This window comes from Seriola lalandi, unplaced genomic scaffold (assembly GCF_002814215.2).
Source record: "Seriola lalandi dorsalis isolate HSWRI2012SDOR001 ecotype SW California unplaced genomic scaffold, Sedor1 jcf7180002054901, whole genome shotgun sequence".
Classification (NCBI taxonomy): domain Eukaryota; kingdom Metazoa; phylum Chordata; class Actinopteri; order Carangiformes; family Carangidae; genus Seriola; species Seriola lalandi.
In genome coordinates, this window is record NW_019525453.1 from 6,259,105 (window position 1) to 6,282,069 (window position 22,965).

The following is a 22,965-nucleotide window of genomic DNA, read 5'->3' on the forward strand; positions in this document are numbered from 1 at the left end:
CCCCAACCGTGTGTTCCATGTGCTTTACGGTTTGTTGTCATTCGTTTGAGCCGCTGCTAGCGTTTGGTGCAGCTATTAGCGGCTAGTTTTGCTATTTTTTCTGTGAACCTGTTTGTACCATCAGCTTAAAATGAACTCAAAGACAAACGGAAAAAAGACGAAGATTTTCAGTTTCTTGAACAAGTTTTAGATAAGTTTTATGACTTTGGTAAGTGTAACGTTAGTTAGCTATGTGGCTAGCTTTACTAGCTACCGTTCCCTCTTTGATTTGTTTTACCATGGGACTGCTGGCTAGATATTACTGTTAAAATAGGAATAATGTATTCTTTGTGTTACTTATCTTGTGATTAGCTTAATCAGTATAACTGAACTGTTAGCTATGCCTTATGTTTCCCCATTTAACGTTAATTGGCAGCCATGGTAACCATCACTTACAGCACATAGGTATTCAGTCAAAGTCAGTCGTTTTATTTTTATCAATTTAAACCGTAAAAGGTGATTATTAATGAACGCAATGTCCTACCAAATGTACCCAGTGTTTCGTAGAGTAACCGATTTGAGGTACACTATGAAAGTAAAATCCATGTAACAAGTAAACACACATAAAAGTCTGCAAAGGTTTGTGCAACCTTCGACAAATTAAAATGTTTTGTGGATTTGTTTTAAGGTAAAATGAAACAAGTACAACCCCTGCAGCAAAGAGATATTACAAGTATCCTTTCTTCACACATAATTTAGCTGATTATTTTTTATTTCATACAATAAGGACCTGAAAAAAACAGTTATCATGGAATGTACAACAGATGGAGCCTGGTAAAAAGTCAGTATTTGGTTACAGATATCACAGCTTGCAAACACTTTTTGTAGCAGCTAAGAGTGTTTCTGTTTATATTTGATTAATTTTCAGCCACTGTTCCTGCAGATCACTTAAAGTTTTGAGATATTTTAGGCTGTCTTGCACACACAGCATGTTAATAATGTACCCGCATATTTTCTGTGAGGTCAAGCAACAGGTAGGGACAGGTAGGCTTTTGTCTTCTTAGACTACATTGGTTTTTATCTTGGTGTACCTAATAAACTGGAAACTCACTATATTAAATTGCTTAGATTGTGTGTAATAAATTATGTATAAACACAAAGACAATTGTTGACATCTGACAGTCGAGGGTCGTGTCCTGCTCATCACTAAAGAAATGATGTTAAGGACACAGCCAAGTTAATCATGTTTACCAAAAGTTACAGGGACTGAAATCTTACTGATTTACTTCATGCTGGTTTTGTTGACTAATGTTGCAGGTAATGGACCAGCATCAAAAAAGAAGCTCAAGTCTCAGGAGAAAAAAAAACGAAAACAATGTGAGGAAGAAGAGGAAGAGTTCACTACAGTCAAGGATGTTTGCAGTGACACTGACGACTATAGATCAGCATGTACTAGTGCTGACCACCAGCAGCAACAACCACAGACTGAGCCAACAGGTATGCGCCATGGCAACAAGCGTAACAACACATGGTATAAACTTTTTAAATTGAACCTTTTTTCATTGGTTTAATGTATCATGTCTTACTTAGGTCCAACCTTCCAGCAGATGAAGCAGGTGGAGGTAGTGACATTTCAAGACCCCAGAAAGAAACTGAAGACCAAGCAGACACCAGCCACAGACAAAATACCTGTAAGTCAGTGCTACTTCAGCTTACTCTGTATACTCCACAATAAAAGGACAGATGATGCTAACAAAGTTAAACGTAGACTGATGATATGATGGGTAAATTAATGTTTGTTCTGAAAACAGTTAAGGGACAGTAACAAAAAGATGGAATTTTGTACAAAATTAGCCTGAAACTTTAGAAGAAAACAAACTTGATTTGTCTGACTTGGTTAGCTGAAGCCTCATTAATTTTAGATAAACTTTTGACTACACCTTTGCATAGGTTTGCATATGGATTTTACCCCCTATCACATTGGAAGGCAGTATGACAGGAGGAATGATTAAGGATGCAAGCAAATCTTGTTTCGATGTTCATACGGGCACCTGACTATTGTTTTAGGACAGACTAAAGTAATAAGATAACACCACATTTGCAAAGTAGGATGATTTGTAATAGCCCAGGTCAATTTCCGGACACTGACATTTTGAAACCAAACCCCCTCCATGCTACTGTGTGACCCCTGGTCAGCCTCCTCTGTTTATGTTTTTCTCGTCACCACACAGTCATTTCACGTGCCCTCTCCTCCTGTCTTTGTTGCCTTTGTCTCTGTGCTGTCATCACTTCAAGGCTCTTCAGATAACGGAGGATAAGCAAAGTGACCAGTTGGAAGAACTCAATTTTGAAAAGGTGACAATTTTAATACAATTTACTCCGTTTTTTTTCCTATATTCAGTGCTTTTATATTGATGATTTACTGAGTAATTAGAAAATTAGTTCGACTGTAAATTTTCAGTCTTGTTGTGTGTACATTGATTCTTCTCATGGCTTCATTTGATTCCTGTGTCATTTAGTAGAAATACTTATTTTGTATGTGACCATTTAATCTGTGTGATAAAGTCTCATTGTATTTGTGTACGTTCATGTCAGGCTCGTCTGGAGGTCCATCGGTTTGGAATCACAGGCTATAAGAAGGAGCAGCAGCGGGTTTTTGAGCAGGACCGAGCGGTCATGCTCGGAGCCAGAGTAAGTACAACTCAGGACTGTCCTCAGCATCACACCATTAAGTTCTTTAAATAGCTGAGTGAGCAATTAATTGACTCAATTATTGTCTCTTAATCAGCCTCCTAAGAAGGACTATGTCAACTACAAGGTGCTACAGCAGCAGGTCAAAGAAAAGAAGCAGAAAGCAAAGGAGGAGGTTCAGCCGGTAAGACCTGCACCTTCAGTCAGTCTCGGGTGTAAACCATGGCTGGTGATTCTGGAGGATGCAGTTTGTGATGCTGTAGCATAGAGGTTATTCTGTTATTTAGTCGACCCTTGTTGATGTTAATAGGGTGGACAAAGTAATAGAAACACCAGTTTAAAGAAAAACTAACTGGCAGCTGAGTGTCTGTTGTTAGCTGGTCAGTTAAAAGGTTATGGGAACTTTAATTTCATAAAAGTTTCACAGTATTATCACAATGGTAATTTAAGAATATATGCTGTTAAATTCTGATTCTAACCATGTTTACCTGCCCTGTAGGAGCTGAAGAAAAAGAAGAAGCAGAATAATCAGAGGTGGGTGAACTGTCAAAAGCTGTTGGCATATATTTTCTGTCAAGTGTCCTTGAATCTTGATATCCTTATAATATAGTACATAATTATTTTTATCTAAGTAGGTCTTAAATACAGAAAACATCCCTCTTAACAACATGTCATCATAATCTGTGAATAGAAAACATAGCACTAGTATTTTTTTCTAACATCCTCCAAGATTATAAAATTGCCAGTTAACAGATGTTTATACAGACTCTTTTGTTGCATCTCCGTGGTTGAATCCTCATTTTTCCTGTGCTGTCATTTCCATCAGGGACAAGAAGAAGGTGTCCTCTGGTTCTGGTTCAGCCCCTACAGGTCAGGTGGGGCGCTTCAAGAACGGCATGCTGTTCCTGAGCTCCAAGGAGATCCAGAAAATCAAAGGCAAAAAGGGAGGCAAATAGGTTTGTTCTTGTACTTCTACTAAACATCCTAAGAGAAACTGAAAGATGAGGAAATCCAAAGTCTGAACACTCTCTGGTCTTCATTTAAAACTAGTTTTAAGGTTAGTTTTACAACTGGAACAAGTAAAGGATTATATAAGGTTAGACATCTAATAATGATGGTTAATGAGAGTGAATGTGGTCACTGATTTAAATGTGTGTGCTTATATTTGCAGGTGAATGATTAAATCCTCCATGGTGGGAAAATATCAGTACACCAGAGGAACAACGGGCAACTCACTGCAGGACTGTTTGGAGCCAAGCATACGGTGAAGAGGAAATGAGCGAGAGCTGATTACGATGTGACCTGTGAGGCTGATTCCTTGACAGCACGTGACCGGCCTGCAGTGAAATACGGGACAGTGTTACAGGCGACCGACTGCTGAGTCAGAAATCCAATTTATCGATCTCCAAAATGGAACCTGAACGTCCACTGCGGCAGCACAATAATGCATGAAACTGGAGAGTCTGTTGAATCATATTCCATCACAATTAATTTATTTTGTTTTATAAATGACCAAAAAAAAAAAAAGAAGACATTTGCGTTTCTGTTTTTTTTTTTTTTACACTGTAAAGGTTTTAAAATTAAGCAGTTACAATGCGTTTCTCATATACAAACCATGTAGTCGTACAAAACATTTACATTGGCGGGAAGAGAGGGGATCATAACAGGACGTATGGCCGGGGTAAATATTAAAAAACCAATGTACACACAAGTAAAGTCCTGGCAGAAGTTTCCATGAAGAAACACACATATAAACACTTTGAATGGACCATGAGGAAGCAGAATGGTCTCGCCAGTGCCCTATTTCTCCCTTATTAAAACCTTATGTACAGGACTTCTCGAAAGCCTCAGGAAGCTGTGCTCTAGATGTAAACATTTAAGTCTTTACAGAAACCAGTTCGTTACATTTTGTTAAAGGGAAATCATAAATGTCGATGGATAATGGCGATGATGAAAAACGTGTGATCTGGCAGTGTGCGGCTGGGTGAGGTCACAACTTCTCACACCGTTTCCATGAAGTAGCTTCTTGTGTTATTTATATGTTTCAAAAGAGAAGAGGGTGAGGAAATAGGAAGCTTATCTGCAGCACATCACACGTTTCAAGCTGTAAGCAAAACCAGTTTAATAGATTTTTTAGCCAGCAAGCCTTTGTTTTTTCAACCTGCAAGCCTTGGCAATCAACCACAGACAATGTGTATAATCAGTAGCCATTCAACTGTTATACTGAACAAATTGAGGAGGGCATTATACAAAAGAAAATAAAAATGTAATTAATTATATTTACATACTTTATAGAGTAGATGTTTTTTTTTCCTCTGCTGTTTTTTTTTTAAGTTAAATAGCTGACTAACTTAAACAGCAGTGACATGCTTTTTTCCCAGCACCATATGTTGAAGTTAAATTAGTAAAATATGTCACATTCATGGGTGGGTAAGTGTGGGGTAAAGGGACATGCCATATAATACATCTGGACAGGAGTGACTACAAGTGAATTATTTTAAATATGTGGTTTTTGTCTGTATCTGTCAAATAAAGCATTGTTTTCATATGAATTTTAGAAAGGAAAAGAAAAGGTGGAACCCCATTTTACCTGATAAATACTCTGACTTCCTAAACCTCTGCAACTCTGAATCTAAGTGCCTTAGTATAAGCTTTTATTCCCTCCGGTCCAGATTTTCTGTGTGCCATTTTGACATTGACACAGCCTGCAGACATGTAACCCCAACTCATACAGACTTGCAGAAGGAGAAAAAAATTATTCCCCTGATGCCATGATAGACGTCTCACTTCGCTCGTGGGCCTAAAATCTATTTCTGGTTACAGCAAAATCAACCTCGGGGCAGGTTTCTCCTCTGGTGTGGGAGGTGGGAGGACGGTCAGAGGGGAACGCTGCGTATAGTTGAGCTGAGGAGCCAGAAAGCCTCACATTGATGCAAATGTAGCCCTGAGGTGGGAGCTGGCAGTCTGGCACATGTCAGAAAAAAATCCCCTTTGGCAGAGAGTTAGATGTGGTTTCTGGGTCGGGAGAAACTCACTCACTTTTACACTAATGCTGCGTTCATGTCATATGAAAAGATCGTAAATATAAGTTTGCTGTTAGGAGACAGAAAAACTCTTTGTCTTCAGTGATTCAACGTCTTGACCTGCAGTCAAGCACGGAGGGTGTTATTGTAGGTGGCAGACCATATGAGTGCATGCCACTTGAAATTCAAATATAATGATAATATGATAATGATTTTTTTTTTGGCTGGAGACAAAGCTGTAGAAACAACACTGTCATATTATCACCTTTTAAGTTTATTTGGTAATAATATTGCGTATTTACACATCAAGCAGACAAGTAGAAACATTAATATTTATTTGGAGTTGTGTTTTTGTCCACCAGGTTAATATTCACTCCCATTTTAGCTGCTTTTTTTGGTCTCCACGAAATCCTGAGGGAAATACTTGGCTCCTTAGCTGCTAAATGCTCCACTTTCATTAGCTAACTTTTGTTAACTGTGTCTCTCTAGTGTTCGGTGTTGGAGAAGTTGCTTTCACTGGGGTTTTTAGAGCTTTTTTGCTGAAAATGGCTGCCTGCCATCCAAAACAGTAAAGTTGCCAGTCTGAAAACCAAAACAATGAGCTAAAGGATGCTAAAACGCTCGGTAGAGCAGAGACGAACTGCAGAGTCGGATGATAAGTCTGTGAATTCTGCAGCAACTTCTGTTACATTACACCAAGTCATTTGAAAAATGAAATTGATTATGGCCACATTTCCCACTTAATTTGAACTTACTGCAGACAGACTTAAATGATAATGAATATACCTACAGTTTGCTATTCTAGGATGTAAGTGTCATCGATTTCACATTCTAGGTAACAGCTATGATTCATAAATAAATATATAATCCCATCCCCCATCTCCCGAAAAGGCTCAATCCTTATTCTTCAGTACTTCATTCATCAAATAGAAGAAACCACAAATGGTAAGAAAAACAACAACAAATGTACAGATATTTCCTTAGTTTACTACTCTAGAACTCTACTCATAACTAAATTATTTTAAAATAGTTGTTGTATTGAAAATAGACCTCAATAATTCCAGTAATAAATACCTTTTGTAGCTTACTGTTGTTCTGTATCATTGTTAAGTCATATGGTATATTCAAAGTTTTTTGTGAACTGTGAATTTTACAGAATAAAGGTGTGATAAGTAAGATATAATTATAATAATCATAATAATTTATCAACATAAAAACTTTTAAACATGTAAATGACTGCTATTTTATGTCCCTGATTAAATGTTTGAATATTATGAGATAGTTGACACAAAATGTTTGCTGACATTAAAAAACATTAAAAAAAAAAAAAGAAAGAAAGAAAATAAAGTCAGCCATTAAAGGTATGAAAACACAGTTGGCTATTATTCTCCAACAGGATTAGACGGGAAATGCATTAATCCTGTCGTTGCCACCATTGAACAGCAGAGGGCGAGCTGTCACAGCAGTTGGCTTTAACATCACTCATTGCAAAGACAGTAATACAGTACACTATTTACAATACAGCTTCAGATATTTTGTAAACTTGTTTGATGCTTAATCCATGCTTAATATCACACATCGTAATCATAACTCACGTATCACTATGTACAGTTTGTGGATTCCCATACACACATGACCCTTTTATCTCAGGTCTGTCTATACTTCTAATGACTCCTCTTTCTCACACACACACTTTCATATTATTATAGGGAATAGAAATATTTCAATATTGTAATAAAATCCATGATTAAATAAATTAAATTTAAAAAGAAACTTCTCCACTCTCAGCTGCATTAAGATAAAAGATAGAATATACAGGGGCTTACAGGTATGTCAAAGCAGTATTATATCCTTAGTCACAGTGGTCTGGTTGAATTTTGATGCTTTGCAGGCTGCCGTATCCAATCCCTGATGAGAAACGTAGCAGCAAATGTAGCTTTACCTGATGTGACTTCAAGGTCATTTTCAGTTTGACAGATTAAAAAGGTGGCTGAAGCTCTACCGAGAGACTGAAAGATGAGCACAGAATAAAATTACCATGAGAGGACCACACTTTTCCCATCTACCTCTGATGTATTATAGTAGTTATAGGCCTTATAAAACAAAACAAAAAATAAGTTGAGGCTCATTTCCATTTCATTTCAGCATTTTCTGACATTCATCCCTCAAGGTGAAAACAATTCTTTGTGAGACTGTGTGTACAGAGCCCGGGAGAGGCTTCATTTTGAATAATTCAACAGGACATGGTACAAACTGTTTGTACACAATTATATTAACACATGGTCCCAAATTTTATTAAGTGCTTCAGGCATATTTTAATCTCTAACCTCACTTAAACACCGGTGAATCCGTCATTATAAACCTCAAACATGATTAACATAAATAATCCAATTTGAGTTTCTATAAACAGTTCAACTTTGGGAAGTACACTTACTCACTTTTTTGCCAAGAGTTAGAAGAGAAGATTGATAATGCTTTCATGTGTGTAGGATAAATATGAAGCCACGGTTTGTTAGCTTAGCATAAAGACTGGAAACGAGGGGAAACTGCTAGCCTAGCTCTGTCACAGCAAAATCCATTAACCTCCATTAACACCTCAAAAGATCACTAATTAATAAGATATATCTTCTTTGTTTAATCTGTACAATAATAAAAACCAATTCCCTCTGTCTTTATGCTAAGCTAAGAAGCAGTCGTGTGTAACCTTACATGTAATAGACACATATGAGAATTGTATTGATCTTCTCATCTAACTTTCAGCATGAAAGCAAATAAGTGTATTTTCATAAATGTTGCTGAATTACTTTACCTTAAAGGAGCTATTTGTAAGTTTTGCTATTGCTGCATAGCCAGCGTTAGCATTAACAGCTGTTTACGTACCAGTCTTGCCAAGAGCTTCAGCCTTTGTTGCGTTTACAATACAAGAGGTTATAACATGGCCACAGAGCAGCGCTACTTCGTCAGGCAGACTAGATGCTACAGTGACTTGGTATCGGAAAATGACGAGATGATGCGGTCGGGCCAGGGCTAGCTGGTTAGCATGCTAACTTCAGTAGAAGTGATAGAAATAGAAGCAAGAGGGCTGCTTTCCACCTTTGGAGACAGCTCTTGTCGAGTAAAGGAACAAAGTTTAATTCTGAACTCGCATTGTTTCTTCTAGACTGGTAAGTAAACAGCTGCTAATGCTAACGATAGCTATGTAGCAATAGCAGTACTTATGAATAGCTCCTTTAAATAGCAAATATGAAGGTTTGCTGAGCGACATCACACAGGCTCTTGTAGTTCTCTTCTTATTCCACAGTTTACCAGAAACTCTACGGCTATGTAAACCTATTTGTAAATAACCCAGCTTGCCCCAATTGGCATAGCTGTCGGCAGATTTTTATTGTCCCAAAAAGAAATGCACCAAAGTGAATTTAGAATAAAACATTTCATTTTAAATGACCACTCCCAGGCTCCGTAGATCCTTCAAATTGCTGAAAAATGAAATGGAATAAAGCCCAAACCTTCCCAGCTCGACCTGAGTGAGTAAACCTCACTGACAGCAGCACCAAATGAGAGAGAGTTCATCACGAGGAGAGCTTTTTTTTATGTCTGTCAGGCTCCTACCCACAGAAAAGAAATCATTTCTCCATTAAACTCAAACCCAAGGAGGAAACAAACGGGGAAAACAGAGAAGGCAGCGCTGTTGGAGCCACAACTGGGATAAAAGTGTACACTGAAGGTTTAGCTTTTCAATATTTCATGAGCGAAACAACCCGCAGTGCCACTACAACTCCTACAAAAGGCTCTCTTCATCTAGTTTGAGCTTGCAAGCTGTAAACACACCTGAGAGAGACGCAGAGCGAAATCATTTCTCCCTCGTTTTTCAGCCCCTGAAAGCACCATGTTACTGTAGATTTATTTTTTAAAACGATGGTGTAACATTTCTGATGGTATATCTTACAATCCCTTTTCATGATTTTTTAGCACGAAACTATTTGACTGCACAGTGTAGAAGTCTTTACCGTTGATTTGGTCGGAGCGGGGGGGGCGGTTGATAAGTTTGGTTTCAGGCCTCGAGAAGTTTCAGGCTGTATTTTCCTTCTTGATGGAATCAAGGAATGGATGGAATGATACAAGCTGGAATAATAATATTAGGATATGGAAAAAGTATGGCAATCCACAGTAACTCCAGTCATATCTGTAGCAACGTCCACGAGATTCAATCGTCTTATTTATGGCCAATAATAACTCAGATTTTATTCTTTCGTCCCAAATGATCAGACAGGGTTTCACACTGGGGGCACCTTGAGAAGGATGAGAAAGGAAAAGGTCCACGTGGGAGTAAACTGAGGCTGCGTATATATGACATCGTATGTTTGTATCCAGGGCACGCTCAGGGGGGAGGAGGAAGGAGCTCCTACTGTTTGATATTCTTTGGCACCTCCAGGCCGGTCAGTAAGGTCACCTGAAACAGACAAACACTCGGTGAGATCACAGCTGAGTGAGGATGTGAGAAGATCAGACAGGCTACATAAGAGTCCAGCTGGATGTCAGACACACACAGTTTAATTTGGAGAAGGCACATTCGACCACTTGAGTTTTCTGAAACACACTTGACAAATACTCGAGATCACACACATGATAATGAGTTGGATTTAGGTAACAGTCACTTTGCAGCCAGCTGGATTAAACCACTCTCAATAATCGCCTGAATTTGGGGCAGATATTTCACAGCTATTTGCAGTTTTGGATTAGGAATGGATTTAGGGAACCCTCTGTTTGCTACTCTTTAAAATACTTATTGAGAATGTGCTCCACTTTAGGGATGCATCAGGTCTTCTGCTGAATTTTTAATGATGGAGTTTTGCAGCTAGGCTTTTTTTTTTAATAAATCTATGTCTCTGTGTTGTAATACTTCAACAGATACAGTACATCTGTTGCCTCTCTACGTGCGTCTGCCCTGGAAAAGGGAGCATTTATTTCTTATCGGAAGCAAGGACTAAAGATGAAGGGCGTTCTGTGTCATACTGGTTGTAAAGCTCCAAGACAAACCTAAATAATTATGTGATTTGACTGGACTTGTTATCAAGTTTCAAGGATAAGGATGATTTGAGCGAGCAGTGGCGCAACAACGCTGCCTGAGGTCACTCGAATATTCACTGTTCCTGATAAGAAAAACAAAGAAAAAAGATTATGTTTCACACCAGCTGATGTGCCTCCGGTTGGAAACATTTAAAGCGTGAGTTGAGAAAAAGCTCAGCAAGTGGTTTACTACCCTTAAGAGCTCCTCTTGAACTCCCACATCCCAGTTCAGATGTTACAAACACAACTCGGTGCTTCATTCAAGAGCTTTAGGTCATTAATAGCAGCGAAACAGACTTCAGACCTGTGATTTTTGCAATTGTTTTGTCTATGAAAAATGCACGAGTTCCCAGAATCTAATGCTGTGGTGTCTGTGATGACCAGAGACGAGGAGCAGTTAAGAGGCTGGAAGCAGCAAATCTTTGGCCTTTTGTTTGATTAATGATTTGAAGGAAGGTTCTGCCAACAGCCGAACGATCAATCAACTAATTGTTTCAGCTCTGATTTTAATGTTGGAGATTGTCATTCCTAAATGTATGACAGTGCAATACTGAACTCTTTGCATCAGTTGTACGCAAACTTCAGTTCACACTCAAAATAAAGGGTCTCATATCCACGAAAAGTTTATCACTCAGGTCATCAGAATACATCATCAACTACCATCCCACACACACACACACACACACACACACACTGACCTGTACGTTTCTGTTGAGGCTGACAGCTGGCACAAAGACCCCTTCCAGGTTCTCGAAGGCAGTCGGTCCGTGCTGCTCCTTGTTGATGTAGAAGGTCAGAGTGTGTTTGCTCAGATCCAGCAGGATGCCCACAGTGGAGCCCTTAGTGATGCCTCCCTCTGCCCTACACACACACACACACACACACACACACACACACACACACAGATAAAGATTTGTGGTAAACAAAGTGAAAGTGGGACAGATGGTGTAACTGTACATTCGAATAGCAAGTGAAAGTAACAGAAGAGTTTCAAAATTTACTAAAAGTCTACTCTCCATAACATGGACAATACAAAAGCAAATGCATATGAAAACAGACTGACATCCCACTGACTTCATTCAAATATTATAGAAATCTTTTTTCTTATTGTTTTCCTACAGCTCTATTAAAAACACGATCAAACCGGATCTACGCCTGTTAGCATAAAGCCTTTTTCTGCGTCTGCTGTTAAATTGGCCACCACTGTTTCTTTGTTGTTGTTGCTGCTGTTGTTGTTGTTGTTGTTGTTGTTATTGATGTTTTGATTGATGTTACTGGCACATTTCATTTGCAAACAAAAACCTGCATATTGATATTCAAAACACAAAAGCAAGAGATCAAAATTAGTTGTATTGATAAAGTAACAGCTGGTGTGTTACTTTGATGTCATTTAGCATTTTGTTGGTAAGTAGTCATGGTATAAGCAGGATAACACCCATGATTGTAATGGATGATGTGAGGGCTAAGCCAGCTGACACAAAGCAAAGTGGCAAGTATTATCCCTTAAACAAACAAGTATTAGAAGATTGTTGTTTTATTCTACATATGACAATAAAGAGATGTGCTTCAAAGAAAAGTAAAATTAAAATCCTGTGCTCTGTGATTTAGATTTGTTTTTACAACCTCATCAAAACTTTAGCTTGGGAAACCAGTCTGTATCAATGCATATGCTCTGTGGGACATATGTTTGTTTTTAATTGCAAAATGTGTGTTTCGAAGCTAAGCTGTGAAACCACCTCTGTCCATATAAAACCTGCAAACTGCCACATTTCTCCGAGCTGTGTGCACAAACACAAGATGCAGCACCAGCCTGAGGACTGGCCTGTGTGAGGCTCAGAGAGATGGAGGAATCAATATGAGGTAAATATGAAACACAGACATGAGATGATTAATGGCATGAAAGCAAAATGGCACAGTGAATAAATCGGTAGTCTGGATGGACCGAGGTAGAGAGAGAGGAGAGAGATTAAGTCAGAGGTTTTACACATTCCTGTGAAGAGTCACTTTTTCCTTGTGAAGAAAAGACATTTTGATGTAAATAAATGTTTAATGAGAGTTTGATAGCGTCCTCGTGACACAGAGAGAGATGGTGCACAGAGATGTTTTGATGTCTCCTGCAGTCTTCTTCTGCTGCTCCCTGGTGTGTTAGTTAGTTGGTACTGTATGAGCCCTGGGGCTCCCTCTGTCATTCTGTGTATAGAGATATACATAACGATGAATGGAAGAGGAGAGCGCCATGTTACAAAGTCTCTGTCTCCTGCTGTTCTTGTTGACATACTAATGCTGCTGCAGCTCAGAATGAATATCATTCATTTTCTAATCAGGCACATGTTGACATGTCAAACTAACCGCCTAATTTATTGGTTAACATCAGTAATAACACATCAATGAAAACAACTTTTGAGTTGCCAGATAGTGAAAAAAAAAAAAAACTGAAGCTTGTGTACGTGCTTCAGCTGCAGAGGTGATGATCTCTTGACTTATCATTCATAAGTGCAGACTTGTTATAAAGTGAGAACCACATTAATAAAAGATTGTCAGTTTCTCACTTTAATAACCCGTCAGTTCTGCACTTATACTGGAAATGAGTTTCCAGTATACAAGTCTCTACTTATAAATTGATTTATATCAACTGAGTTTCTTTTACAACCTGGCAGCTCAAACATTGTTCTTATAAATAAATATTACTTAAGCGATATCACACGCCAGGTCGTGACGTTGTGCTGAATATCAGCTACGACCTTTGACTGAATCACAGCCGTGCTGATAGTTAAATAAGCAACAGCAGGTTATGATTTGTTTGTTTATTTCATTATTTATTTGGCTACACCACCACAAATAGTTCCGCAGATGGACTGATACTGGAATGTTGCTAAGCAACACATAAACATTTTCCTGACCTGCACAGTGCACACTAGCTTGCTACTTGTTTACACATCACCTCAGGTCTGAAGTATCCAGGCTTCTTCCCTTCATCCTCTTCTGACGACCAGACCTCATTTAATTCAAATGTTACTTCTGGAAATATTTTCATCTTTGCAAAGTTTGTTAGAATCTAAGACAGACAACGACCGTCAATGTAACGCTAATTAACAGTTAATAGAACACCTGTGAAGCGGAGTGATACATGTAGTTAAAAGTCCCAGTGCTTTTATACTCTATATCAATCGTCCAATCAAATAACTTGGTCAGAACTAACTGTTGTATAATGATCTGTAAAAAATGTATTATAAAAGTTTATTCTTGACGCAGTTGGAAAAACACTCTTAGGATGCACTCAGACCTGGACCCAGTACACCATCCGTCTCAGGTGATAGTAGTAGTAGTAGTACAGGTGTGAACATACCCAAGACACATTGAGACACATTCTTTTAGCAGTGTGAACACGTATGTGTCCTGAGCCACACTGAAGGACCACCTACTCAACTGAAGTCCTCTGATTAGCCCCGACACAGTTTCATAATGAACCCTCCTTGTACGGTGTTGGAGGATGAATTTGCGGTGCGTTTGTTTATTGGAATAAACAAATGAGCAAAAATGTGTGGGGGGGGGTTTTTTGCAGTGCATGTGTTGTCAAATTCATGAAGATGATTTCTGAATTTGCAGCACGTTATTTGCATGTGTTTTCTTAAATTGCAGTGTGCTGAGCTCTCTGGGCCACCGTATCCTTGACCCGCTCTCTCACTCTCTCTCTCTCTCTCTCTCTCTCTCTCTCACTGTAGATGATCTGAGAACTTCTCATCCATCTTGTGTTGAAACTTAAGAATAAAAAGGTGATTGAACTTTCAGAAGAGAAGTTCTTAAGTGCTAAAAGGGGAAACAATGATAAATAAACATCTACATAGCTGAAGGCTCCAGAACAGCTACAAAGAGGAGAGTCTTAAAGCAACATTATAACAAAGTATTTGGTTTGAAGTTTTACATTTTTAGAGAATGATGCCAAACGATGTGAAAGAGTCTGAAGTTATTGTGTGTGCATGTAAATGTCCGTGTGTATTTAGAGGGACTGATTAACTAATTTTCAGTTTAACATCAACTAGTCAGCTTACACTATGACGAACACAAAGACAGTAAAAACTGAAATAACAAACTCACAGTACAGTATACCCCTACCTGTTGGTGTGGGAGTTGTTGTGCATGAACCAGGAGCGGTTGTTGTCCACATACATGGCCCAGGCCTTGTCGTCCTTCCCTAACATCATGTCTTTCATGGTGTTGATCCTCGCCACGCCAAACGCAGGGTCCGGGTGGTTGTCATAGCGATCGATGCAGACCTCCCAGTAGTGGGTGCCCTGAAATTCAAAGGGGGAAACGGGATAAATGTTATAAATCTTGTTAATGTGTCTGTGAATCTGTGTGAATCTCATCCACTTATAAAAAGGTCAATCGGCAGTGATAGAACCTTTAAAAACAATGAAACAGGGAATAAATGTGATGTGAAACTCAATATCAATATTCCCCTCAGAGACAAATGTGTGTGAACATTCACCTTAGAGAAAGCAGCGGTTCCCAGCACCACACGGTCATCGTAGCTGTTACAGGTGACTGTCTGGTTCTCATTGGACAGAACAATGTCCCGATGAGCCGAGGTGGGGTCAAAGGTGAACCAAGCCACTGTGATAGGAAAATAACAGTCAGTCATGATGCCTGCTCTTATTCATGTTTTGGACGGAGGGTTATTAAAAGACACAAAAAGATATATATCTATTTTCATAAGAAGAACATTTTCCTGTAACTAAATATTTTTTTATTAATAAGTTACTGTATGCTGTAACAAGAAAAACTGACACCCCTTAGAACAAAAACTGACATTTTACACAAATTATGCTCATGGAAATGGAAGGGAAATGACAAATGTGTCCTAATCTTTGTGAATGTCTAAATTGATTTGTTTTGATAAAGAAGAAATAGTTCAGCCTCAGACATTGTGGTTGTACAAGAACATTGTTGTACCGAACATGTAAAAGTCTCAACTGTGATTGAACAAACATTAGCTGGTATTTTAGATTAATCTTCATCTTCTTTCAGCATCAAATATTCCCTACATACTGGACTGGTAGTACAAGCTAATTGAAAGATCTAATCCACATTTCATTTATAACCTACTTAGCCAAATAATAAGATGATAATATTAAACATAACCAATGTACACACACATATATATATATATGTATGTGTGTGTGTGTGTGTGTGTGTGTATGTATGTATGTATATATATTGGATAATAAAAGGATTAGCAATTGGTTCCTTCTTCCTTCCACACAGACTTGTGTATGGAAATCCATGTCTAACAATTTTATACAATGTAATGCCTCAGGACATGAATGTGTGAATGAGTTTAGCTTCAGGGTAAAAGTATACACACACACACACACACACACACACACACACACACACACACACACAACACCAGACTTATACCAGAAATGTCCATTTGTAAAGTTGTACATCAAAGTTGGTTTTGTTTTCCAGCCTTTTGTCGGCTCGACAAGTACAATTTCCTCTCTGTGTGAAGCTGTGGGAAGCTACAACCCTCAAAGAAAGAGAGAGAGAACTGAGGAGGAATGGTGAGGAGAGAGGGAGAAAGAGGGAGAGAGAGTGAGAGAGAGAGAGAGAGAGAGAGAGAGAGGGACAGAGAGTGAGAGAGAGAGTAGGCAGGAAGAAAGATGACGGAGTGAAATAAAAAGAGGACGGATGGGATGAACGGTTATCAGTCAGAAAACAGACTCTAATGCCCATTGTTTTTGTGGTTGGCAAAGAGAGACTGTTACTCTGTGTGTGTGTGTGTGTGTGTGTGTGTGTGTGTGTGTGTGTGTGTGTGTGTGTGTTAACTCTCCACCCTCGCCCCACTGTGTTTATGGAAGATTACTCTTCCTTATTGTTCTTGTCCACTCCTCCTTTCTTTTCCTCTTCTCCCTTCCCTTCCTTCCCTCCTAGTTCCTTTCATTCTTTCCACATTTTGGCTTTTTCCTTTTTCCTTCCCTTCCTTTTCTTTCTTGTCCACTCCTTTACCTTTTTTCTTTCCTGTCCTCTCTTTTCTGTTCTTCCTCTTTACCAACCTCTATTTTTTCCACTCCCCTCCTTTCCTTTCTTTTCCTTTTCTGCCCTTTCCTTTGCCTTTTCATTCCCTTGCCCTTTATTTCTCATCTACTCCTCCACTTTCTTTTCTTTGTCTCTTTTTCCTCTCCCCTCTGTTCTTTTCCTTTTCTCTCGCTCCCTTTCCTGCTTTTTCCTTTATTTTTTTCTGTCCACTACTCCTTTCCTTTCCTTTCCTTTTCTTTCTTTTTCTTGCCTTTAGTTTCCTTTCATTTCCTTTTCTTGTCTTTACCTTACAGGAAAATCTAGTCTCACAGAACAAGAACAAATGAAATTACATGATGACACCTGTTTTACAAAGATCAACACAAACACAACTGTTCTGTGCAGAAACAAGACAAACAACACAGACAAAGCAGGAGACACTGCCCTTTCATGGTGAAGCCACTCTGTGCCAATTTGGCAAGCAGGCAGCAAAGCTAGGACCCACACACATACACAAACACACACACACACACACACACACACACACACACACACACACACACACTCAAAACCTACCATCAGAGGTCTTAAGTACAACCGTCTTGCTGTAGGGCCCCACACCGATGGCATTATAGGCTTTCACCCTGGCATTGTAGGCGCTGTTAAAATGGAGGCCGTCCACCGTACACACAGTCTCCTTCCCCACATAGACTTCCTGAGAGTAGACACACACATTTCAGTGTCATTACATATGCAGGTCAAGTGCATGCACATGCGTATTCTATAAATCCGCTGCTCGAACTCATCAATTATGCATCTCATTATCTAAACGCATTGTCAAGTATTAGTAGTTACAATTGTAGAACAAGTACTCAGACATTTAAAATCCTTGTTTGCTGATGACATATATACTCAACTACACATCTTCCTCACACACACACACACACACAACCATCTGGCTGTTGTCAGAGTTGAGCAGCATATGGATTATTAATAATACAATTTAAAAGATAGGAAGCTGCATACTTTCACACAAAGTGCGTATTCTTCTGTACCAGTGTGTGTGTTTGTACCAACCCTATACTGTCCTCCGTTGCCATCGTCCAACTCTAGGATGTAGCCCTCGATGGAGCTGCCAGGGGATGCAGTTACTCTCCAGGCCAGGGTGGCGCTGTTGTTCCTGGTGCAGCACTTCTCCAGCTGCAGGAGAGGGGCCGCCGGCACCGAGGGCCCGATCTCCACTGTGAGGAGAGGTGTACGGATGGATGAGATTGTGATTGGGGGAGGATGGAGGATGGAGGCGTGGCAAATGAGAGATCAAGATGGTTAAAGAAGAAAGTATAGAAGGAGGGAGAGGTGGATGATGAGAGGAGGAAGACAAACAGAGGGATCTGACTGGTTGTAAATAAACTGAAGGGAGAGAAATAGGAGCTTTAATGTGAATCTAGTGGGATAAAAAAAAAAAGCCTTAAAGGTGAAAGAGCTCCGGGTTCATTTATAGGGCAACAGCTGTGGAGGCTTTAAGTAGGCCATGTGAGGACATTATGCCCACTATAGAAGTAGTAGTGCTAGTGGTGTGTAGTGTTGGACCGACATAAGCTGTGACGCTTTGAGATAAAAACTCCCAACTGAAGGAAATACTGAATAAACCGTTCAAAATGAATTAATCACTTATGGAAACAGGATTCTCGGCTGGTTAGGAAAGTCAAGAAAGGAAGGAACCAGCTTTGTATCAAAGAGATTTTTGATAAAAAAAAGCAATATATCTGTCTAACCCTTGAAGTGATAAAACTTTGTGCTAACAAACAAGACAAAACTGCATTCCAAAAGGAGCTGAAATAAACAGAATAAAAATAAAACCACTGAAGTAGAGATTTTGTTTAAGGCAGATCTAAGGGTAATGAAGTCTGCTTCATATCTTGACTTTATCCGTTGGCACTCTGATCTTTCAAGACAAAAAAAACAACAGTAGTGAAGACACAGGGGAAAGGCAGCAGTCAGGACATAAGGAACAGTGCTGTAGGATCTATGCAGTAACCATGTAGATATCAATATCAGTATTTAAATTCAATATATTTCACATTATTTGTAGCCAAAGTAGTTCTTTGATTCACACACAACCATCAGAAAATGTCAACTACTTTAAATTATATAATTTTCAATTATTCTCTTTGCGTCAGGATGCTATCCTTTCATATCCTTTAAATCCTTGTATTATTACTTATTACTATTCTGGAGGTCACATTAGATAGTGGTATACTGGTACACTGCATTATCTTGAAGACAAGATATGAAAATTAATTGTTCGGTGAGTTATGTTTAATATATAGTTCCTCTGCTTACAGAGGAGAAAATGCAACAGTGCAATGCAAGGAAGGCTGGTTTGGGAAAAAGAGAAGTACTTCAGACTACAAATAGAGTTTTTGGAAACTTTTTGCCCCAGTGAAGGCATCGCTATTCTGCAGAGGTGCTGGAAAACAAAAACCATGCAGAGGGAAGAAACCAGATAGACGCTGTCGGACATAGAGACCGATGAGTTTCCAACCAGAATGGCTGTGAGGGCTACTGGGACTGGGGGAGAAGGAAGGAGTGACAAAATAAATTCACGGAAGGAAGACAGAGGTTTACTTTGAGAAAGTAGATTCTCTGAAATACCTCCTGGGCTCTCTGTCTCCATCTCAGCCTCACCACTTCCTGCTGCCTGCATTTGTTTCAATAACGGACTCTCCTGCACATCTGGAAGTGTGACGTTGATTTGGGTGTTTTAATACAAGAGCACATGGACAGAAGATGGCATATTAAAGCAGCTGGAAGTGACAGAGAGATGAATGGAGAAATTTAGATCGATTGCAATGGAAACATGATGAAAGATCCATCTCCCTAATGGTGGTTAAAAAAAATGCAGCCTTATGATCTTTCATATGTAAATGATATGTAAATTTCATGATTTTCACTACTGACTTCTAGGTCAGGTGATTATCATTCACAGAAAATGTAGTTATTTTTGGAAGATGATATAAGCATTGCACAAAGTTTCATCATCATAAAACGTAGTATCGTCTGCATATTGGGACACAAATATCTTTTTTCACCCAAATATCTGACAGTGGATCAGAAAACGCTGCAACTACAGAGAGACTTTAAAGTACAAAGTTGAAGGTTTGGTCATGAATAGTATTTGTGTGTGTAGTGCTCTTTTCAAGGATGTGATGGTATCTCAGCTTGACTTACATATATATACATATATATATATATATATATATATATATATACGTTTTAGCCATTGCAAGAGAAAAGAGACTGACCTCGCTGTTCAGTAAGACATAACTAGGTCAGTAACAGAATTTAAATTCAATAAACAAACAAACAAAACACTGAGAATTAGATATAGAAATACAATGGTCTCCAATAGTCAGCAGCAGAATTTTATTTTATTGTATTTAAATTTTAAGTCCATGTGATCCGGAACAACAGACTCTATTCAGCTGAAAAATGAAAACTCAATGACGATGAATTAAGTCAGGACGCGTTTGTGAACTACAATACCTCTTACACTGTGATCAGGATGTCTAAGACTAAAATTCAAAGAGATAAAAATCGAATGTTCTGTCTTTAAACTCTTAATGCTTTGTTCTGGATGATCAGTGGAATTTGAAGGTGGGGAAACGTTCAGATGAGCTCCATGTCACCGGCCTCAAAGAACAAAGGAGGGACGATCAAAGCCTTTCTGAGCCTTTTCAGATTAGATCAACCCGAGCTCAAATTAGAGAAAGTTTCCTTATAGTACAACACAACCAGGGCAATGACCTGTCGATCTGGCTCACATTCTTCATTTACGAGTTAGAGTTTTTGTATCTCAGATATCAAGGTTGCCACTTTAGAGGAATTTGGCTCCATTGACAAACCAAACGGCATTTTGTATTATAAACCCATTAAACACATAATAACTATAATAACACTATGAATATTAATCACACAGCACTAAACTTAATGTAATTTCATCATGCTTTTAATAAATTTGTAATAATTGCAATCACAATGTATTTTGAATAAATGCTGTATTGGATCAATATATTCATTATATGATAATATAATATATTGTATAATATTTAAGTGTTAAGGATCGATATGAGAGAATAATGGGAATTATTTGCTCTTTCATTTAAATGACCAAGTTGAATCCACATCAGCACAAGAAAACAGCTCATCTTTACTGCCTCACTGGAGCATTATGGAAATAAAATATGCATAGTGCTGATTACATATTTAATGTACATTAACAATACATCTGGGCAATCTCTTCTGCTGCAGCGGAATGAATATAAAGGATGCTATGTTTACTCATGCACGCCAACTGGTTGCTGGGTAGCAACAGCCAATGAATAGCTAATTAGTTGTGTTTACATTGCTGTACATCTTAAGGAAACCTCAAAAAGGGGAGAAATAACAGCGACTAAATGTTAATTGATTATCAAATATATCATGACGGGGTATTTTTTACCTCAGATCAGGGACGTTTGTTTGCACATGTCAAGTTGACTTATTCATAGAGCCTGTTTAAAGGTGCACTCCAGTTTTACACGACATTCAGTTTACTGATGATGCAGATAAAGACTCAGCCCGTGAAAACAGTTCTTCACAGTTTATTTGCCACCATAAAAACCTTATGTTATTTCTGACTTGTGAGAGTTCAAGCATTATTCCAAGATGGCTGCCTCCTCTGCTAATTACATCATTTAATTGGCCGAAATCAGCTAGTTTTGCGATGTCATATATTTGGAGCGGTGGGTAAACAGTGATACAAATAAACTGTATATACAGTAGATCCTTTAACACTGACTGAAATGATGAATGCATAATGACAATATTGATTTGCATTATGGGATATGTATGATCCAGTGTTTTTGGAGCTTGACCCAGGGACTAAAAGTCAGGTTATATTGGTTTAAAATACAAGAAGACAGGGTTAAAAAATAGAATATAGATTAGAATAAAAGGCATATTGCACATGAACACATAATAATCTATGCTTCAGTCATGACTCAAATATTGTTGAAAAATATGTTTAAAAAATGCCAATAAAAGGGAAAGTGTGTATTTTTATTTGTTCACCTTTGCCTTGGCAGAAGTCTAGCTGCAGGATGGTCTGGAGCAGTGAGTCGGTGTTGAGGGTGAGGTCAAACTCGGGGCCGACTTTTGGCTCCAGTGCGCCTTTTACCCACTGGTCCTGAGACGACGTCACCCGCTTGATCAGGGCATCAGATATCTACACACACACACACACACACACACACACACACACACACACACACACACACACACACACACACACACACACACACACATTATATAGTGAAAATTACCACGGGAAAAGACATGTTCACACACATAAACACACAGGAAATGTGAGCACATGCGTTCAACATCTACATTTAAATATGTTTGCAAGGCTGTGATACCCTCGCTGCATACAGAGCAGCTTCTCTTCTGGGATCTGTTCCATCCGTAGCTTCATTACATTGTGTCCGACATGTGAAATGGGGCAAGCATTAGTGCAGTTCAAATATTTAAGGATACGAATTAGACCTCTCATCTCCTGGTAAGAGCTTCACTGCTCCAGAAAAAAAGCTAAGTGAATGCATTACATTAAACTACGCTCAACTGCAAATAACCTGATTGCTATTTTCTTTAAAGTCAAAACACGAGCAGAGGATTTGGAAATTCAGCCTCGAGCATTAAGAACATAGATGTCTTCATTTAACTTCATTTTCTCCACTTCAGATCAGTTGAAATTACAAATGTTCCTGCGCTTATATTTAGCATTAAAATCAAATCCACCCTTGATTTCTGAGAAGACTCTACTTTGTATTTAGGAACTGGCAACCATATAGAAAAACATAATCAATAGATTATTAAATATTCAGATGAAACAGAAGAGAGAGGATGTGCGTGTCCCTCGAGAGTGTCTTTGATCTCTATTTCATCTCTCCCTTTAACCTTAACTCTATTTCTCTTGTGCTATCACTGTACAGGAAGAGAAATCATTCATAACCAGAAGCGAAGACACAACAGAAGTGGAAATAGCCATATTGTAAATCTAGCTACGTGGCTGCAGAAGAAAAAGACTTTGTGTGGCATAGGAAGTATTTCTTCTCCTTTGTCATTTAACCATTGTTTTAATTCA

At 38.7% G+C, this 22,965-nt stretch overlaps 2 protein-coding genes across 3 annotated transcripts in view; one reads left to right on the plus strand and one right to left on the minus strand.

The window, feature by feature from the left end:
* Nucleotides 1–16: 16 nt before the first annotated feature.
* Nucleotides 17–4,200, plus strand: fsaf1 (40S small subunit processome assembly factor 1). Its single transcript, XM_023429986.2, is given in 10 exon segments — nucleotides 17–149; nucleotides 152–208; nucleotides 1,297–1,476; nucleotides 1,570–1,670; nucleotides 2,275–2,334; nucleotides 2,575–2,670; nucleotides 2,768–2,854; nucleotides 3,170–3,204; nucleotides 3,497–3,626; nucleotides 3,842–4,200. Coding segments are annotated over 9 exon segments (765 nt in total). The 5' UTR covers nucleotides 17–130; the 3' UTR covers nucleotides 3,842–4,200.
* A 2,609-nt stretch (nucleotides 4,201–6,809) lies between these two features.
* Nucleotides 6,810–22,965, minus strand: part of trim67 (tripartite motif containing 67) — a 47,147-nt gene continuing 30,991 nt past the window's right edge. Inside the window, exons 5-13 of one of the 2 annotated variants that reach the window (XM_087180345.1) lie at nucleotides 21,894–22,047; nucleotides 19,437–19,517; nucleotides 18,504–18,506; nucleotides 17,859–18,022; nucleotides 17,358–17,496; nucleotides 15,250–15,374; nucleotides 14,874–15,052; nucleotides 11,459–11,621; nucleotides 6,810–10,143 (exon numbers count right to left, since the gene is read on the minus strand). In XM_087180345.1, coding sequence (XP_087036471.1) covers nucleotides 10,096–10,143; nucleotides 11,459–11,621; nucleotides 14,874–15,052; nucleotides 15,250–15,374; nucleotides 17,358–17,496; nucleotides 17,859–18,022; nucleotides 18,504–18,506; nucleotides 19,437–19,517; nucleotides 21,894–22,047 — 1,056 coding nt within the window. In that variant the 3' untranslated portion in view covers nucleotides 6,810–10,095. The remainder of the gene's footprint in view (nucleotides 10,144–11,458; nucleotides 11,622–14,873; nucleotides 15,053–15,249; nucleotides 15,375–17,357; nucleotides 17,497–17,858; nucleotides 18,023–18,503; nucleotides 18,507–19,436; nucleotides 19,518–21,893; nucleotides 22,048–22,965) is intronic. The other variant, XM_023430018.2, reaches the window with a different exon arrangement.